This window comes from Engystomops pustulosus, chromosome 5 (genome assembly GCF_040894005.1).
Source record: "Engystomops pustulosus chromosome 5, aEngPut4.maternal, whole genome shotgun sequence".
NCBI lineage: Eukaryota > Metazoa > Chordata > Amphibia > Anura > Leptodactylidae > Engystomops > Engystomops pustulosus.
This window is the reverse complement of record NC_092415.1, coordinates 150,371,159-150,390,790: the sequence shown is the minus strand read 5'-3', so window position 1 is coordinate 150,390,790 and position 19,632 is coordinate 150,371,159. Positions and strand designations below refer to the sequence as shown.

The 19,632-nt window shown below is 43.5% G+C and overlaps 1 protein-coding gene across 4 annotated transcripts in view; it reads right to left on the bottom strand.

The window, feature by feature from the left end:
* Positions 1-19,632, bottom strand: part of LOC140133329 (carboxymethylenebutenolidase homolog) — a 76,279-nt gene that overhangs the window by 21,625 nt on the left and 35,022 nt on the right. The window contains exon 1 of one of the 4 annotated variants that reach the window (XM_072153383.1): positions 15,291-15,527. The exons of 2 other annotated variants lie outside the window; for them this stretch is intronic. In XM_072153383.1, the coding sequence (XP_072009484.1) occupies positions 15,291-15,370 (80 nt within the window). In that variant the 5' untranslated portion in view covers positions 15,371-15,527. Of the gene's footprint in view, positions 1-2,423; positions 2,524-15,290; positions 15,528-19,632 lie in introns of those variants that run through there. One more of the 4 variants, XM_072153386.1, reaches the window with a different exon arrangement.

The window sequence follows — 19,632 nt, the reverse complement described above, 5'->3', positions numbered from 1 at the left end:
CTAAGTTCCTTTACCCAGTTAAATTTGTAACGTCTACCCCATTTATGTATCTGATCACATGAAATCACAGCATGAATCCATGGAGGCATGGGGAGGAGTGGAAGTCCATGAATGTATGTTGTGATTTCATGTGGTCAGATCAGGGACATATTAAGACTTCCATGGGCCTTGGGCCCATGTATGAATATTATAGTCCCTACAATTTTGGTTCGGAAGTTCGGAATTCGCCTCCTAAATATGGTACTAGAACCAAGCATCTTAGGGAATGGAGGATGCTTCCCTTCTGCCTACTTTCAATCTGTAGTTTCAGGACCTTTAGAGGACCTTCAAAGATCCCAAAATGGCTCTAGTGTACATGTGTATTGAAAGAAAGAACAAAATGAACAAAAGGATTACATGGGTAAAAGTCCTTCTGAGTATAAAATTTGGTGGGTTGTTTGGGTGGCCATGGACCCCCTAAAAGGCTTATTACAATACATCTTATCTGTTCTTTTGCTTATTGAGGCCACTTTCATGTTGTCATAATTCACTTTGTATTTCTATGAGTCTTTTTAAGATTTAAAAGCAGAAGTTGGTCAAAAATACATAAGTGGTATACATCTTAACAACATATAGTAGGTGTGAACTTAGGTCTGCAGTGTAGGTTTCAGTCCTAAATATTTGCATGTACAAGCATTCCTATGCTGAAGCACTCGACAGTCAAAAACTGCGGATATAGCTTTCCTTGTGTGATCCTGACAAAACCTCCTACCTACAATGATTTATTGGTTTACTCAATATACTACTTACTATAGGAGCAGAGCAGCGACAATAATCATGGGTTAGGTGATTAATATGTTGGGCATTAGTCTTATTACAAAATACTTCTGGTTAAGATAATCCCTGAGGACAGAACGCTCAACGCTGTTTAGTTGGGGCTGGGAGAGGGGTTTGGTATTCCAAGATTGTTGAAAACTCCCTTGCAAGCTGAGGGGAATACATTCAGCTAAACCATTCAATGCTTTACAGAGAATTCCTTAAATTAGAATTAGAATTCCTGACTTTGTAGCCAGTTCTGCATGAACCCCATTGCCTATAAGGGGATTATATTTGTGTGTCTATCATTTGGCTGGGTGAAAAACTCTTGCATGTTCAAAAGAAGCCTCAGTCACATATGTGAAAATAGCTTTACTATGTATCATATGTTATCCAGTGTTACCCATATGTAATATATATGTATTATATGTTACCCAGTGAAATTCTTCGAGAGAGAGGGTGTGATCACATTACAGGGAGTGACAAAAGCAGGAGATAATCTCCAGCTTCCTCATCATGTAACTACATGTAAGACTGGTTTACTGGCACCTAAGCTACAAACAGTATGTATACCAAGGGATAATAAAATTGTCCCAGACTGCAATGATTAGCTGAAACTTTATTGACAATCCTTGTTCCCATGACAGCACAAAATTTTGAAAATCCAATGGTCCCAGGGACAAAAATAAATGTTGTTTGGATTTACAATCTAATATATAAAGCTGAGTGTATGTGTGTGTATGTGTGTATGTCCGCTAAAGGAATCCACATCGTCGCGTTTGTAATTACCAAATTTTTTACAGCCACTCTCTGTAACCCAGGGTTTTGGGTCAAAAATTTAATACTGTAATTTCTAAAATCCACTTATTTACCACCAAATACAGGAGCTATTGTCTACTGCTGTTGCTCTGGCAGCTAGAAACTAGAAGCTTAGCTGTGATTGGTTGTTTTTTTGCCATAGATCATTGATGTGAGCTTTGATAAGTTACTATAGACGATGAGTATAAGATGATTATGTGTGAGGTGATATGGATAGGGATACAGAGATAGGGAGAGATTTATTAGAAATGAGGTAAAACTGTTCCAGTTGCCCATGGAAACCAATCAGACATCAGCTGTAATTTTAAAAACAGCTGTGGGAAAATGAAACATCAGCTCTAATTGGTTGCCATGGGCAATCTCCCCATAGGCAAAGTGACAGTCAGAGACAAAGATAGTCAGAGACAGAGACATTCAGACACAAATACAGAGATGGTCAGAGACAGTCACATTCAGAGACAGACAGATAGACAAACACCGATTCAGTGACATTCAGAGACAGAAATGGTCAGAGACAGAGACAGTCAGAGACACAGACAGTCAGAGACAGACAGAAACAGTCAGATATATAGTCAGAAAGAGAGATAGATACATATACAATATGTTTTCTTAACCAATTCTATTTTGTTATAGCTAAGGGCAGTTATTTAATATCCCGGGCAACGGCTGGAGCGACAGCTAATAATAAAATATACCTGTTCCAACTTACATACAAATTCATCTTAAGTACAAACCTAAAGAACCTATCTTGTAAGTAACCCGAGGACTGGCTGTATATGTATAGTAGCTAAATAAAATATATATCTTACCTTGTTAGCAGGCTCTACTTCTCCTGGCTTCTAACAATGTAGAATAATTACCCAGCTTAAATAGACCCTACCCGAATAAGGCTATCTTTGCTGCTATTCAGTTATTGTATAGTAAAAACATTTATCAGCTCCTTAAGCAAATATTATTTAATGCACATGTCAGGATGACTTGGCAGGTTTTCAACACAAATTGCATGATGCATTTTTCTACACGTTTCCACATTTCTACATTCTACATAGTATATGCGCTAAAGTTATTTTAGTTCCATTGTTCTTAACCCTTTAACGACAGGCCCTTTTTGGTTTTTGCATTTTCACTCCCCACCTTCAAAAATCCAAAACTTTTAAATTTTTTTCATGTAAAGAGCTGTAACAAATTGCAATTCCCAGTGAAAGTATTTAACCCCTTAAGGACGCAGGGTTTTTCGGCTGATTTCTCGCTCTCCAACTTCAAAAATCTTTAATTTTCCGTGTACAGACCTGTGTGAGTGCTTATTTTGTGCGTAAAAAATTTTACTTTCCCGTGATGTTATTTATTTTAACATGCCGTGTACTGCGAAGCTGAAAAAAAATTCCAAATGTGGAAAAATTGAAAAAAAACCTCACTCTTCGCTTCAAATAACACGCCTACTTTATTCTTTGATTCGGTGCGATCGCGGTGATACCAAATTTATATAGGTTTTATTGTGTTTTAATACATTTTCAAAAATTAAACGAATGTGTACAAAAAAGAAAAAAATTTTTTTGCCATCTTCTGACGCTAATAACTTTTTCATACTTTAGCACACGGAGATGTGTGAGGGGTAATTTTTTGCGAAATGAGGCGACGTTTTCATTGCTACCATTTTGAGGTCTGTGCGACATTTTGATAATTTTTTATTTCATTTTTTATGTTATGTAAAAAGGTGTAAAAGTCGCATTTCGGACATTTGGGCGCCATTTCCCGCCTCGGAGGTCACCGCCGGCCGTAACCGTTTTTATATTTTGATAGATCGGGCATTTTGGGACGCGGCGATACCTAATATGTCTGTGATTTTTACTGTTTGTTATGTTTTATATCCGTTCTAGGGAAAGGGGGGTGATTTGAATATTTTATTAATTTTTTTTATTTTTTAAACTTTTTTTTTCCACTATTTTTTAGACTATCTAGGGTACATTAATCCTAGATGGTCAGATCGCTCCTACCATATACTGCAATACTACAGTATTGCAATATATGGCATTTTTGCAGGTCATACATTACAATGAGCCACTGGCTCATTGTAACGAACCTGCATAAGCCATGTAGCGTCGTGTCAAAAGAAGACCCGAGGCTACCATGGTAACCGATCGCCGCCCCCCGATGACGTTTGGGGGCGTGGCGATCGGAAAAAAGATGGCGGCGCCCGTGCACCGCTGTCTTTTAAACGCCGCCGGCGACTGACCGCGGTTATTAGCGGTGGGGGTTTTGTGCAAAATGCAAAAACCCCCACCTCTGTATAAAGAGGACTCAGCCCGTGAGCCCTCTTCATACATCCCTTATACCTCTGCGCCGTAGAGCTACGGCGCAGAGCGTTAAGGGGTTAATATTCCATGCTGCCATGAAGCCAGAAAAAAAATCCAATTGTACTGAAATTGGTGAAAAAATACATTTGCACTGTTTTCTTGTGGGCTTGGATTTTATGGCTTTCACTGAGTACACAAATGAAATGTCTACTTTATTCTTTGGGTCCATATGATCACAAAAATACCAAATTTATATAGGTTTTACAATGTTTTCATACATTTACAACAACTAAAACCTCCTGTACACAAAACATTCTTCATTTTGCTATGTTCTGGCCCTAATAACTTTTTCATTCTTCAGTGTATGGAGCTGTTTGTGGTGTAATTTTTTGCGACTTTTGATGGCGTTTTTAATGCTGCCAATTATAGGACTGGACGGCCTTTTGATCACTTTTTATTGATTTTTTTTTTATATTTTGCAAAATCGCAAAAAATGTTACAGGGTTAAACGCCGGGAATAACCATTATTATATTTTGACATTTTGGGACGCAGTAAAGCCTAACAAGTTTAGGATTTTTACTGTTCATTTATATCAGTTATAGGGAAAGGGGGGTGATTTTAATTTTTAGTTGTTTTTTTTAATGATGATGTCGTAGGGAGTAATGGCACCAGCAGTTTTGCCAGTCGCGATCCACAAGTCAACAGCCATGAATGATGCTAGCACCAAATTTATTTACATTGTAAATTTAGGATAGTAACCTTTCCAGCTGTCACAACATGGAATTAAGAGTAGAAAACAGCAGTGAAATAGTTACATTAAAGGGGTTGTCCAATGAACCAAGTTGGGCCCTATGTACAGGATAGGGTCTAACTTGCTAAATGGTGGGTGTCTCAGTGATGGGACCGCTGCTGATCATGAGAACAAGGGGTCCGATGGGGTGCCAGGTAGGTCAGTCAGACCCATCGTCACTCCTGGAGATTAATAGAGCAGACGGCCACTCATGACTGGTCTGCTCCATACATCTCAATGAAATCGGACCGACTAAGGTACCTGGGACCCCATCGGACCCCTCATTCTTGTGATCTGTGAACTTGGTTTGTGGGACAAACTATTTCACTGTTATTTTCTACTCTTTATTCCATGTTGTGACAGCTGCCAAGCTTGTTTACTATCCTAAATTTACAATGTAAATGAATCTGGATGTGATGTTACTTTTTTATTTCTCATTGCATTAGTTTTTGAGCACCCTTATCAGAGAATACAAGGAATCATGGAAAGACAGACAAAAATAGGAAGAAAATATTCAGAATTATGGCACTAAAAAGGTGAGTGACAGAATAATCAATTGTCAATGATCATTCTGAAAGTGGAGGTAGACTTGACAAAAAATGGCAACATCCTTGAGAAAACTTTAGTCCCTTCAAATAAATATTTGTAATAATACTTTTAGATTAGAGATTAAAAATAGATCCAAATGTGGAGATTAAAATTAGATCCAAATGTGGAATAACTGCACATGTCTATATATAGACAAGAAGATAAATCTTGTTTATACTGTATACAAAAGTGATCTATTGTATAGTAAAAACAATATCAGTCGCTATGCAAACAAAAATGTGAAACAAGTTTCATAATGATATGGCATTTTTTTTCTATAGTGCTACTTCTTATTACTCTATTATATTTATACAGTGCACTACGTTTAATTTCCTAAGTGGTTTATTTATGTACACTATAATTCTGGGGTTCTTGAGCTACTACTTTAAAGTGTCAATCCCATTCTAAGAAACATGTCATAACTATAAAGTGTCCTGGAGCTGGAGAGTCTCTTGTATAAATAAAGCTTTAAAAATGATTACATCCAGCAGTACCCCCACATTTTCCACAATCTGTCTATGGACAGATTGTGGAAAATTTGGGGGTACTGCTGGGGGTACTGCTCCTTCTGTTGTAGAGCCTTCCAACACACAGGGCCATCTTCTTCCTATAGTTCAGAATTTTATAGCAGGTTCCACACAGTCTGTGGACACTAATGCTATAAACTTTCAGACTCCATTAGTCACATCCCTGCATAGAAGCTTTAAGACAACCATGACAGGGAAAAAAGGACTACTGGGTAGAATGCATATAAAACAATATGTCCTGTTTTATTCCATAAAATGTACAAGCTGCTGACTTGTTCCATTCTACATCTAATAAAGATGTGCCATTAAAATTATTATGTTAATAAGGAAAGAGGTGTGGCCAGTATTGCATCTACAATGAAGCAAATTGAGCCTGTGGCCACAGGGCAGCAATAAATCAAAGCAGGAGGCATGAGTCTATGATTTGTAAAGCACTACAAATTTTGATGGCGCTATTTAAATAAAGATTAATATTATTGTGAACCAAGTTCTGCTAATTAACCCTTAAAGGTCCTCCCTTTTTTTCATTTAAATTTTTCACTCCCACAATCAAAAATCTATAACTTTTTTTTTTTTTACACGTAAAGAGTAGAGATGAGCGAGCACTAAAATGCTCGGGTACTCGTTATTCGAGACGAACTTTTCCCGATGCTCGAGTGCTCGTCTCGAATAACGAACCCCATTGAAGTCAATTGGAGACTCGAGCATTTTTCAAGGGGACCAAGGCTCTGCACAGGGAAGCTTGGCCAAACACCTGGGAACCTCAGAAAAGGATGGAAACACCACGGAAATGGACAGGAAACAGCAGGGGCAGCATGCATGGATGCCTCTGAGGCTGCTTAATCGCACCATTATGCCAAAATTATGGGCAACAGCATGGCCATGACAGAGTGACAGAATGAAGCTAGATAGCATCTAAAACATCCAATAATTGACCCTGACACTATAGGGGACGGCATGCAGAGGCAGCGGCAGCAGGCTAGAGAGTGTCATGGCGACATACCCTAAATGGACTCAGGCTTCAAACCAATGGGTGGCAGAGAGGAACCAAAGGAGGTGAGCAAGAAGCGCTCAAATAATATCGGTACATGATAAAAGTTTGCCAGTATATTTTGTGGATTACACAGCAGGGTGGCGACAAAGTTAACAACTTTGATGTGGAATCCATGAAAATAACCCAAATTTGTGCCTGACACACCTCGTTTGATAAGGGGACGATGTATGGAGGCAGCTATATGGACGACTTTTGGAGGTAGCAATGGAGACAACGTGTGGAGGCTGCTATGGAGACAATTTAATTTGGATAGTGCCTGTATGTGGCAGTCCAAAAAAGTTTTCAAACCAGAGGAGCAGGTAGGTGGCCCTCCAGAAAAATGGAATAGATTGAGTGCCTGTATGTGGCAGTCCAAAAAAGTTTTCAAACCAGAGGTGCAGGTAGGTGGCCCTCCAGAAAAATGAAATAGATTGAGTGCCTGTATGTGGCAGTCCAAAAAAGTTTTCAAACCAGAGGAGCAGGTAGGTGGCCCTCCAGAAAAATGGAATAGATTGAGTGCCTGTATGTGGCAGTCCAAAAAAGTTTTCAAACCAGAGGAGCAGGTAGGTGGCCCTCCAGAAAAATGAAATAGATTGAGTGCCTGTATGTGGCAGTCCAAAAAAGTTTTCAAACCAGAGGAGCAGGTAGGTGGCCCTCCAGAAAAATTGAATAGATTGAGTGCCTGTATGTGGCACTCCCAAAAATTGTTTAAAACAGAGGACCGGGTAGGTGGCCCTCCAGAAAAATTAAATGCATAAAGTACTATAGCTAGAGCCAGTGGGCCCTGTCAAAAAATAGCCAGTTTCCTCTGCTTTAGTGTACAAAGAGGAGGAGAAGGAGGAAAATGAGGAGGAGGAGTGCATAAATTATTCAGGTTGAGCTTCCTTCACCTGGTGGAGATTGGAAATTATGAGAAATCCAGGCTTTATTCATCTTAATAAGCGTCAGCCTGTCAGCGCTGTCAGTCAACAGGCGTGTACGCTTATCGGTGATGATGCCACCAGCTGCACTGAAAACCCGCTCGGACAAGACGCTAGCAGCAGGGCAGGCAAGAACCTCCAAGGCGTACAGCGCCAGTTCGTGCCACATGTCCAGCTTTGAAACCCAGTAGTTGTAGGGAGCTGTGTGATCATTTAGGACGATGGTATGGTCAGCTACGTACTCCCTCACCATCTTTCTGTAAAGATCAGCCCTACTCTGCCGAGACTGGGGACAGGTGACAGTGTCTTGCTGGGGTGACATAAAGCTGGCAAAAGCCTTGTAAAGCGTACCCTTGCCAGTGCTGGACAAGCTGCCTGCTCGCCTACTCTCCCTCGCTACTTGTCCCGCAGAACTACGCACTCTGCCGCTAGCGCTGTCAGAAGGGAAATACTGTTTCAGCTTGTGCACCAGGGCCTGCTGGTATTCATGCATTCTCACACTCCTTTCCTCTCCAGGGATGATAGTGGAAAGATTTTGCTTGTACCGTGGGTCCAGGAGAGTGAATACCCAGTAATCGGTGCTGGAATAAATTCTTTGAACGCGAGGGTCACGGGATAGGCAGCCTAGCATGAAATCTGCCATATGCGCCAGAGTCCCAACGCGCAAGAATTCACTCCCCTCACTGGCCTGACTGTCCATTTCCTCCTCCTCCAACTCCTCCAACTCCTCTTCTTCTGCCCATACACGCTGAACAGTGAAGGACTGAACAATGGTCCCCTCTTCTGTCTCGCCAACATTCTCCTCCTCTTCCTCCTCATCCTCCTCCGATATGTGCTGAGAAACAGACCTAAGGGTGCTTTGGCTATCAACAAGGGAATCTTCTTCCCCCGTCTCTTGTGACGAGCGCAAAGCTTCCGACTTCATGCTGATCAGAGAGTTTTTCAACAGGCCAAGCAGCGGGATGGTGAGGCTGATGATGGCGGCATCGCCACTGACCATCTGTGTTGACTCCTCAAAGTTACTCAGCACCTGACAGATATCAGACATCCACGTCCACTCCTCATTGTAGACTTGAGGAAGCTGACTGACCTGACTACCAGTTCTGGTGGAAGTTGACATCTGGCAGTCTACAATGGCTCGGCGCTGCTGGTAAACTCTGGATAACATGGTCAGTGTTGAATTCCACCTCGTGGGCACGTCGCACAACAGTCGGTGAGCGGGCAGTTGGAGGCGGCGCTGCGCTGCCCTGAGAGTGGCAGCATCTGTGCTGGACTTCCTGAAATGCGCACAGATGCGGCGCACCTTCGTGAGCAAATCAGACAGATTGGGGTATGTCTTGAGGAAACGCTGAACTATCAGATTTAACACATGGGCCAGGCATGGCACATGTGTCAGTCTGCCGAGTTGCAGAGCCGCCACCAGGTTACGGCCGTTGTCACACACAACCATGCCTGGCTTCAGGTTCAGCGGTGCCAGCCACAGATCAGTCTGCGCCGTGATGCCCTGTAATAGTTCTTGGGCGGTGTGCCTTTTATCGCCTAGGCTCAGCAGTTTGAGCACCGCCTGCTGTCGCTTAGCGACGGCACTGCTGCTGTGCCTAGAGCTAGCGACTGATGGCGCCATGCCCACGGATGGTAGTTCGGAGGAGGAGGTGGAGGAGGGGTGGGAGGAGGAGGAGGCATAGTAGGCCTTTGAGACCTGGACCGAGGTAGGCCCCGCAATCCTCGGCGTCGGCAGTATATGACCAGCCCCAGGGTCAGACTCGGTCCCAGCCTCCACCAAGTTAACCCAATGTGCCGTCAGCGATATATAGTGGCCCTGCCCGGCAGCACTCGTCCACGTGTCCATGGTCAGGTGGACCTTGTCAGAAACGGCGTTGGTCAGGGCACGGATGATGTTGTCTGACACGTGCTGGTGCAGGGCTGGGACGGCACATCGGGAAAAGTAGTGGCGGCTGGGGACCGAATACCGAGGGGCGGCCGCTGCCATGAGGTTGCGAAAGGCCTCGGTCTCTACTAGCCTATAGGGCAGCATCTCCAGGCTAAGCAATCTGGAGATGTGGACATTAAGGGCTTGGGCGTGCGGGTGGGTTGCACTATATTTTCTTTTCCGCTCCAGCGTCTGGGGTATGGAGAGCTGAACGCTGGTGGATGCTGTGGAGGATCGTGGAGGCAACGATGGGGTTTTTGTGGCAGGGTCCTGGGCAGGGGGCTGACTATCAGCTGACACAGGGGAAGGAGCAGTGGTGTGCACGGCCAGAGGTGAACGGGCTTGGTGCCACTGATTCGGGTGTTTAGCATTCATATGCCTGCGCATACTGGTGGTAGTTAAGCTAGTAGTGGTGGAACCCCTGCTGATCCTGGTTTGGCAAATGTTGCACACCACAGTCCGTCGGTCATCCGGTGTTTCCTTAAAGAACCTCCAGACTTCTGAAAATCTAGCCCTCGCCGCGGGAGCCCTCGCCACGGGAGCTTCACTACGTGACACATTTGGCGCTGATGCACCTGCTCTGGCCCTGCCTCTCCGTCTGGCCCCACCACTGCCTCTTCCAACCTGTTCTGCTATAGGACTCTCCTCCGTCTCAGAAGCACTGTGTTCACCCGGCCTCTCAACCCAGCTTGGGTCTGTCACCTCATCATCCTCCGATCCCTCAGTCTGCTCCCCCCTCGGACTTCCTGCCCTGACAACAACTTCACCACTGTCTGACAACCGTGTCTCCTCATCGTCGGACACCTCTTTACACACTTCTGCCACTACGTCAAGAAGGTCATCATCACCCACAGACTGCGACTGGTGGAAAACCTGGGCATCGGAAAATTGCTCAGCAGCAACCGGACAAGTGGTTTGTGACTGTGGGAAGGGTCCAGAAAACAGTTCCTCAGAGTATGCCGGTTCAAATGCCAAATTTTCCTGGGAGGGGGCAGACTGGGGGGGAGGAGGCTGAGGTGCAGACGCTGGAGGAGTGCCGATTTCGGTGACATGGGTGGACTGCGTGGAAGACTGACTGGTGGACAAATTGCTCGAAGCATTGTCGGCAATCCACGACATCACCTGTTCGCACTGTTCTGGCCTCAACAGTGCTCTACCACGAGTCCCAGTAACTTCAGACATGAACCTAGGGAGTGTAGCTCTGCGGCGTTCCCCTGCTCCCTCATCAGCAGGTGGTGTCTCACCCTGCCCAGGACCACGGCCTCTGACCCCTGCAGTAGTTGGACGCCCACGTCCCCGCCCTCGTCCTCTACCCCTAGCCCTCGGGTTAAACATTTTGAAAATGAAAGTTATAACTTTAATTTTTTTTTTACTTTTTTTTTGTGTTTTCTTTTTTTTTTTTGTGTTTTTTAGTTTTTAAAACCAAACGATGCTATCCTATTGCTATGGCTATTTTCTAGCCAACTATGAAAGCACACTGCTATGCCAGATGAGATGACGCTGAGTTATGAAAAAATAAACGTAAAATAAAAAGTAAATGGCAGACTGTGCCTAATTGAAATCCAACCCCTAATAAATTATCCCACTTCGGTCTTTGCGATGGATATGTGCGTCACTAAGCGCTAAACACAGCGGTCGCAAGTCTCACTCCAAATTCCTCACAATTGGCTAGTATATGCACTGCAGCAAGGACAGCCACCAGCAGATCAACCAGAAATAAAATATATATAACGCTATTGTAGGCGTAAGTAAGCCGTTTGGATTCTCCTTTGGCTATTTTCTAGCCAAGTATGAAAGCACACTGATGAGATGACGCTGAGTTATGAAAAAATAAACGTAAAATAAAAAGTAAATGGCAGACTGTGCCTAATTGAAATCCAACCCCTAATAAATTATCCCACTTCGGTCTTTGCGATGGATATGTGCATCACTAAGCGCTAAACACAGCGGTCGCAAGTCTCACTCCAAATTCCTCACAATTGGCTAGTATATGCACTGCAGCAAGGACAGCCACCAGCAGATCAACCAGAAATAAAATATATATAACGCTATTGTAGGCGTAAGTAAGCCGTTTGGATTCTCCTTTGGCTATTTTCTAGCCAAGTATGAAAGCACACTGATGAGATGACGCTGAGTTATGAAAAAATAAACGTAAAATAAAAAGGAAATGGCAGACTGTGCCTAATTGAAATCCAACCCCTAATAAATTTTCCCACTTCGGTCTTTGCGATGGATATGTGCGTCACTAAGCGCTAAACACAGCGGTCGCAAGTCTCACTCCAAATTCCTCACAATTGGCTAGTATATGCACTGCAGCAAGGACAGCCACCAGCAGATCAACCAGAAATAAAATATATATAACGCTATTGTAGGCGTAAGTAAGCCGTTTGGATTCTCCTTTGGCTATTTTCTACCCAAGTATGAAAGCACACTGATGAGATGAAGCTGAGTTATGAAAAAATAAACATAAAATAAAAAGGAAATGGCAGACTGTGCCTAATTGAAATCCAACCCCTAATAAATTTTCCCACTTCGGTCTTTGCGATGGATATGTGCATCACTAAGCGCTAAACACAGCGGTCGCAAGTCTCACTCCAAATTCCTCACAATTGGCTAGTATATGCACTGCAGCAAGGACAGCCACCAGCAGATCAACCAGAAATAAAATATATATAACGCTATTGTAGGCGTAAGTAAGCCGTTTGGATTCTCCTTTGGCTATTTTCTAGCCAAGTATGAAAGCACACTGATGAGATGACGCTGAGTTATGAAAAAATAAACGTAAAATAAAAAGAAACTGGCAGACTGTGCCTAATTGAAATCAAACCCCTAATAAATTTTCCCACTTTGGTGTTTGAGGTGGATATGTGTGTCACTAAGAGCTAAACACAACGGTAGGAAGTCCCCCTGCAAATTCCTCACAATATGGTACTAGCTGCACTACTAGTGCCAGCAAGCCCAGCCACAAGCAAACAAAAAAAAAAAAGTATAACGTTATTGTAGCCCTAAGAAGGGCTGTTGGGTTCTTGGAGAATCACTCCTGCCAAACAGTAATCTACCTGCACACTAACGCTAACCCTGACCAGCAGCAGCTCTCTCCCTAGCGGCATCCAGACACAGAATGATCCGAGCAGCGCGGGCAGCGGCTAGTCTATCCCAGGGTCACCTGATCTGGCCAGCCAACCACTGCTATCGACGTGTAAGGGTACCACGTCATGCTGGGTGGAGTGCAGAGTCTCCTGGCTTGTGATTGGCTCTGTTTCTGGCCGCCAAAAAGCAAAACGGCGGGAGCTGCCATTTTCTCGAGCGGGCGAAGTATTCGTCCGAGCAACGAGCAGTTTCGAGTACGCTAATGCTCGAACGAGCATCAAGCTCGGACGAGTATGTTCGCTCATCTCTAGTAAAGAGCTGTGTGAGGGCTTGTTTTCTGCCTAACAAATTGCACTTCATAGTGATGGTATTTATTCTTCCATGCCCGTGTACTGGGAAGTGGGAAAAAAAACCCAAAATGCTGTGAAATTGGTGAAAAAACGCATTTGCAGCGTTTTCTTGTGGGCTTGGAATTCACGGCTTTCACTGTGCGCCCCAAATGACATGTCTACTTTATTCTTTGGGTCGGTGCAATCACAGGGATACCAAATTTGTATAGGTTTTATAATGTTTTCATACATTTACAAAAATTAAATAATTTTTTGCCATCTTCTTATACACTTTCTTATACTTTAGTGTACAGAGCTGTGTGTAGTATCATCTTTGTTTGCGACTTTTGATGAAGTTTTCAATGCTATGGTTTTTAGGACTGTACGACCTTTTGATCACTTTTTATAGTTTTTAAAATATTTTTCAAAATGGCAGAAAAGTGCGATTTACGACTTTGGGCGCTATTTTCCATTACGGGGTTAAATGCTTTGAAAAACGGTTATTATATTTTGATAGATCGGGCATTTTTGGATGCGGCAATACCTAATGTGTTTATGACTTTTACTGTTTATTTATATTTATCAGTTCTAGGGAAAGGGGGGTGTTTTGAATTTTTAGGTTTTTTTATTACAGTATTTATCGGACTATAAGGCGAACCGGATTATAAGGCGCACCATCAATAAATACCTGCTTAAACGTCTAGGTTCATATATAAGGTGCACCGGATTATAAGGCTCACCTGATTATAAGGATGAATGACCAGCAGGTGGCAGACTTGTGCACAGTTCAAGGCAGCTGTTATCTGTAAATATAGTTCATATATAAGGCGCACTGGACTATAAGGCGCACCTTTGATTTCTGAGAAAATCAAAGGATTTTTTTGTGCGCCTTATAGTTCGAAACATACGCTATAAATATTTTTTTTAAAACTTTTTAAAATTTTTACTTTTACTATTTTTCAGACTCCCTAGGGTAGTTTAAATCCTAGGTTGTCCGATTGATCCTACCATACCCTAACATACTACTGTATGACAGTATATGGGGATTTTCCTCCTCATTCATTACAATGTACAAATCGCACATTGTAATGAATGGATTGAAACGAGACAGCCTCGGGAAAATCCCCATATACTGTCATACAGTAGTATGTTAGGGTATGGTAGGATCAATCGGTCATGGCAACGGATCGCCGCTCCCCGATGACATCACAGGGAGCGGCGATCTCCAACAATCTTTTTGAAGTGGTGTGCGGGTGTTACCGGTAAGTCTTTGCTACGATATGCAGCAAAGACTTACCGGCTATGGAGAGGGCTCAGCACGTGAGTCCTCTCCATGCACCCACAGCTAACCCATGATGTGCCTTTACGTCAAGGGTCGTGAAAGGGTTAAAGTCTCTAATAATAGTAGTTGCCTCATTTACTCACATGCACTGTCTTTTTCCACACAACTACATGCATTTCTGAGCATTTTTCACTATCCAGGCCACTTGTTCTTTTTGCATACAATGCATATATTCACACACTGCATCACTGTCTTTCCACACTCATAGACATTTTTCCCACACACCAATATATTACACAGATCACTTCCCATTCAGTAATCATTTCTGTTCTCATCTTCATTTGTAATACAAGGAACTAGGAAAAATGGACACAGACAGTGAGCCCTAATTCTGAACCCACCAGACTTGCCTAACCAACTTAATCGATCCACCCTGTGCCAAAGTGCAAAACACAGAAACAAAGACAAAGCAGTACAAATTTATAAGAATAGTCACCAAAGACAGTAGAATAGTCTGAACACAATGTTTACTTCAGAAACTTTAAGACCCAGAAATGACTGAAAAATGGCAATAGTAATGGGGAAACAATTTTAAAAAAACATTAATTAATTAAAACAGGGTAATAGAGGGTAATAGACTGGGATAGGGGTAAGAGAGGCAGCGCAGAGAAAGGCGATTTAACAAGCAGGGGCAGGAGGGGGGTAGGTTTGTGCTATTGCTCTCTGAGAGGGACAATCATTTGGTGACATGGAAAAAAGTAGATCCAGGAGGTGTTCTGGTAGGGTCGGTGGGAAATCTAGGGTGCAGGGGCTAATAAATACACTCTATGCAACAACTTCAGCATAAGTCGGCAGCAGTAAAACCCTCCCATGATGCTGCACAGCCACTGACCTGATATAGAAGAAGAGGCCCTCTGTTTCTGCAGGTAGATGGAGAAAATCAAATGTTTTCCGTACTCCTTTACCTGTCATCCAGCTCTTTTGTGTTATTGGCCTCTTGAGTCTCACAGCAATGCTGCCACCTGCTGGGCATATAATTATTGGAGCATCCTAAGAGGTAGTAGTTTCTTCACCCACACAGCATCACAGAACTGCCTGCAAGCTTTAGGATACTAAGTGCTGGACAACTGGGCTTCCCGATCCATATGGACCCCATAGCAGGTGCTACGGCTGCTACCCTGGTAGTTATACCCCTGATTGCAGTAATGAGACAGTTTGAAGTTCAAAATGCAATGTCTTCTGATGATATGGTTTAAGATTAGAAATTCAGTGATTGCAGTATGAGATGGTCTCAGATTACAAATGAATTATTGTGGTATGAGATGTTTTAGATTAGAAATGCAGGGAATGCTGTATGAGAGGGTGTAGGCTTATAAATGTAGTGATTGCGGTATTAGACGGTTTCAGATTAGAAATGCAGCCACTGCTTTATGAGAGGGTTTGAGATCAAAGATGCCGTGATTTTGATATAAAGCAGTTTGAGATTAGAAATGCAGTGATTTCGGTATGAGACAGTTTCAGAGTAGAAATGCAAGGATTGTGGTATGAGAACGTTTGAGATTAGACAGTTTCAGATTAGAAATGCACTGACTGCTTTAATAAACATTTCAGATTAGAATGCAGTGATTGTTGTATGAGACGGTTTGAGATCAGAAATGCAGTGATTTCGGTATAAAACAGTTTCAGATTAGAAATACAAGAACTGCTATATGAGAGGGTTTGAGGGTAGAAATGCAGTGAATATCGTATGAGACAGTTTGAGATAATCCTTGTTGCTTTTGAAAGGTCAAATAAAGTCACCTTCTTGGGATTGTGATACCATTTAATGGCTAACTGAAATATAAGATTTTACAAGCAAGCTTTCGGGACTTCTTTGGTCCCTTCATCAGGTATGGTATAACAAGCTTTCTAAAGTGTCACAGATCTTATACACAATGAACAGAAAAGTAAGAAAAGTCCTTAAAGGGGTTATCCGGGTTTAATTTTTTTTTTATGGCCGGGCTGGGGAGGGCTAGTTAAACATAATAAACATGGACTTACCTCCTCCGGCGCCGGCGATGTCCCGCGCCGCGGTCACTTCGTTCCGTGCCCCTGTAAACAAACAGGGGCACGGAAGCCGCGCACAGGGAGCTTCCGGTCCGCGTTGTGGACGGCTCCTCCCATCCGTCCCTATCTCTCAGCGTTGTAAGCGCTGGGAGATGGTCCGCATGGGAGCATGCGGCCGGCCGGAAGCTCCCTGTGCGCCGGTGTAATGAAACCGGCGCACAGAGAAGACGGGCCGCGGCGCGGGACATCGGCAGCACCGGAGGAGGTAAGTACATGTTTATTATGTTTAAATAGCCCTCCCCAGCCCGGCCATAAAAAAAAAATTAAACCCGGATAACCCCTTTAATTGGATGACTTGGGCAGTGTTACGGTTCTGGAGTCCTGTGTGAAGGGTGTCAAAGAGAGTAATAAACGTGTATTTTCTAATTTATCTCATTTTGTCTCCAGAAATTGCCCTTTAATACTAGAACCTTCATATCCATATATTATAGCCGGGACCGAAAAAGTGTTTGGCAGGTAGATGTTTCTGCTCATCTTTTATTGTGTGGTGATGAGAACCTCAGGCTCTAAGTTTTTGTCCTGTCTCTCCAGCATAAAAAACCCCTACAGGACATTTTGTGCACACAATCAGGTAGACCACATTAGAAGTGGAACATGAAAATGTCCATTGGATGTTATATTCCTGCTGTGGGGATCTGTATCTTGATCAAAATCAGAGAGCGATCAGGAGCTCCTTATCTAACATACAAAAAGGAACTTTCCCCTGTAATGTCAGGAGCTGCAAAACCTGCTCTCTGATTTTGATCACAGACATCCCGGGGACATTATCATGTTCCACTTCTAATGTGGTGTACCTGATTGTGTGCACAAAATGTCTTGTGGGGATCTTTAGGTTGGGGAGACAGGACAAAAACTTAAAGCCTAGATGAGGATGAGTCCTGTGTGGAGGGTGTCAAAGAGACTGTACATGTTGATTTAGACACTGTATATAAACAGTTTAGTAACTCCTCCCACATCACATGGTTACGCCTACTTGTGTTGACCCCGCCCACAGAATGGGGTCACTTTTACAGTTTTTTACCAGGGCCACTTTAAATTCCCAGTCTGCTCTACAATCATACATGATCTTACCACATGCATGCATTCATCCTGAAAAACACAAACTCAACATATGTACATCCCAACTTTGGAGCAGTAAAAGAGGGACACTCCGTTTGCCATTCCCTTTTGCTCTGCCCCTTACTCCATCTCGAGACTGTACACTCACCGGCCAATTTATTAGGTACACCATGCTAGTAACGGGTTGGACCCCCTTTTGCCTTCAGAACTTCCTCAATTCTTCGTGGCATAGATTCAACAAGGTGCTGGAAGCATTCCTCAGAGATTTTGGTCCATATTGACATGATGGCATCACACAGTTGCCGCAGATTTGTCGGCTGCACATCCATGATGCGAATCTCCCGTTCCACCACATCTATTGGATTGGATGCTCTATTGCAGTGGTGGCGAACCTATGGCACTGGTGCCAGAGGCGGCACTCGGAGCCCTCTGTGTGGGCACCCAGGCCATCACCCCAGAATGAAGTTTACCAGACAGGACTCAAAGAATCTTCCTACAGAAACTTCATACAATCATAGACAAATTTGCCCTCCTCCTTTTAAATGTGTTGGTGTCTTTAGGAGGCTGAACGATTGAAAGTTGTCAAAGAACAAGGAGATATAAATTATTGCTTAAATTGCTGTGCTGGCACTTCGCAATAAATGAGTGGCTTTTGGTTGAAGTTTGGGCACTCAGGCTCTAAAAGGTTCGCCATCTCTGCTCTATTGGATTGAGATCTGGTGACTGTGGAGGTCATTTGAGTACAGTGAACTCATTGTCATGTTCAAGAAACCAGTCTGAGATGATTCCAGCTTTATGACATGGCGCATTATCCTGCTGAAAGTAGCCATCAGATGTTGGGTACATTGTGGTCATAAAGGGATGGACATGGTCAGCAACAATACTCAGGTAGGCTGTGTCGTTGCAACGATGCTCAATTGGTACCAAGGGGCCCAAAGAGTGTCCAATTTCAATGAGCTTGTGCAAATTGTAGCCTCAGTTTCCTGTGCTCTAGCCCATCTGCCTCAAAGTTCGACGTACTGTGCGTTCAGAGATGCTCTTCTGCCTACCTTGGTTGTAACGGGTGGCGATTTCAGTCACTGTTGCCTTTCTATCAGCTCGAACCAGTCTGCCCATTCTCCTCTGATCTCTGGCATCAACAAGGCATTTCTGCCCACAGAACTGCCGCTCACTGGATGTTTTTCTTTTTCGGACCATTCTCTGTAAACCCTAGAGATGGTTGTGCGTGAAAATCCCAGTAGATCAGCAGTTTCTGAAATACTCAGACCAGCCCTTCTGGCACCAACAACCATGCCACATTCAAAGGCACTCAAATCACCTTTCTTCCCCATACTGATGCTCGGTTTGAACTGCAGGAGATTGTCTTGACCATGTCTACATGCCTAAATGCACTGAGTTGCCGCCATGTGATTGGCTGATTAGAAATTAAGTGTCAACGAGCAGTTGGACAGGTGTACCTAATACAGTGGCCGGTGAGTGTATAATTCCACTGTTACTGTCACATTGTAGCCCTCTCTTCCCCCTCACATTAGGGGTCTGCCAGCTTTCCTTCACATTGTAGCCTCCTGATATTGCCCCCCAGTTAACCATAATATTAAGGGACCCTCATAGTGTGTTCCCCAGTAGTGGTACCATACAATGTCCAAAAAAAGAGAGTAATAGAAGTGGTACCATTCAGTATTCATATGAAAAGAGCATTAGAAGTGGTACTGTGCTACATCCATATAAAGAGAGAAAAAGAAGTGGTACTGTGCAGTATCCATATAAACTGTGCTGTATTTGGACTTCATGCACCGACGCCATTTACAATCCCTATTGGTGTTATGAGGTTATTGCTTATGTCCATAAAATATAGCCAGCCAGCCCCCTTCCTCCGGTAAATAGCTAGCATGCTCAAGCCCCAATATATAGCCAGCTCCCTGCCCCCAGTATATAGCCTGCCAGCCCATGGTATATAGCCTACCAGCCCCCACTATATAGCATGCCTGCCCCTAGTAAAATGGACATATAGAAAGCCCTGAGTATATAGTCAGCCAGCTCCCAATATGCAGCCAGCCCCTGCCCCCTGT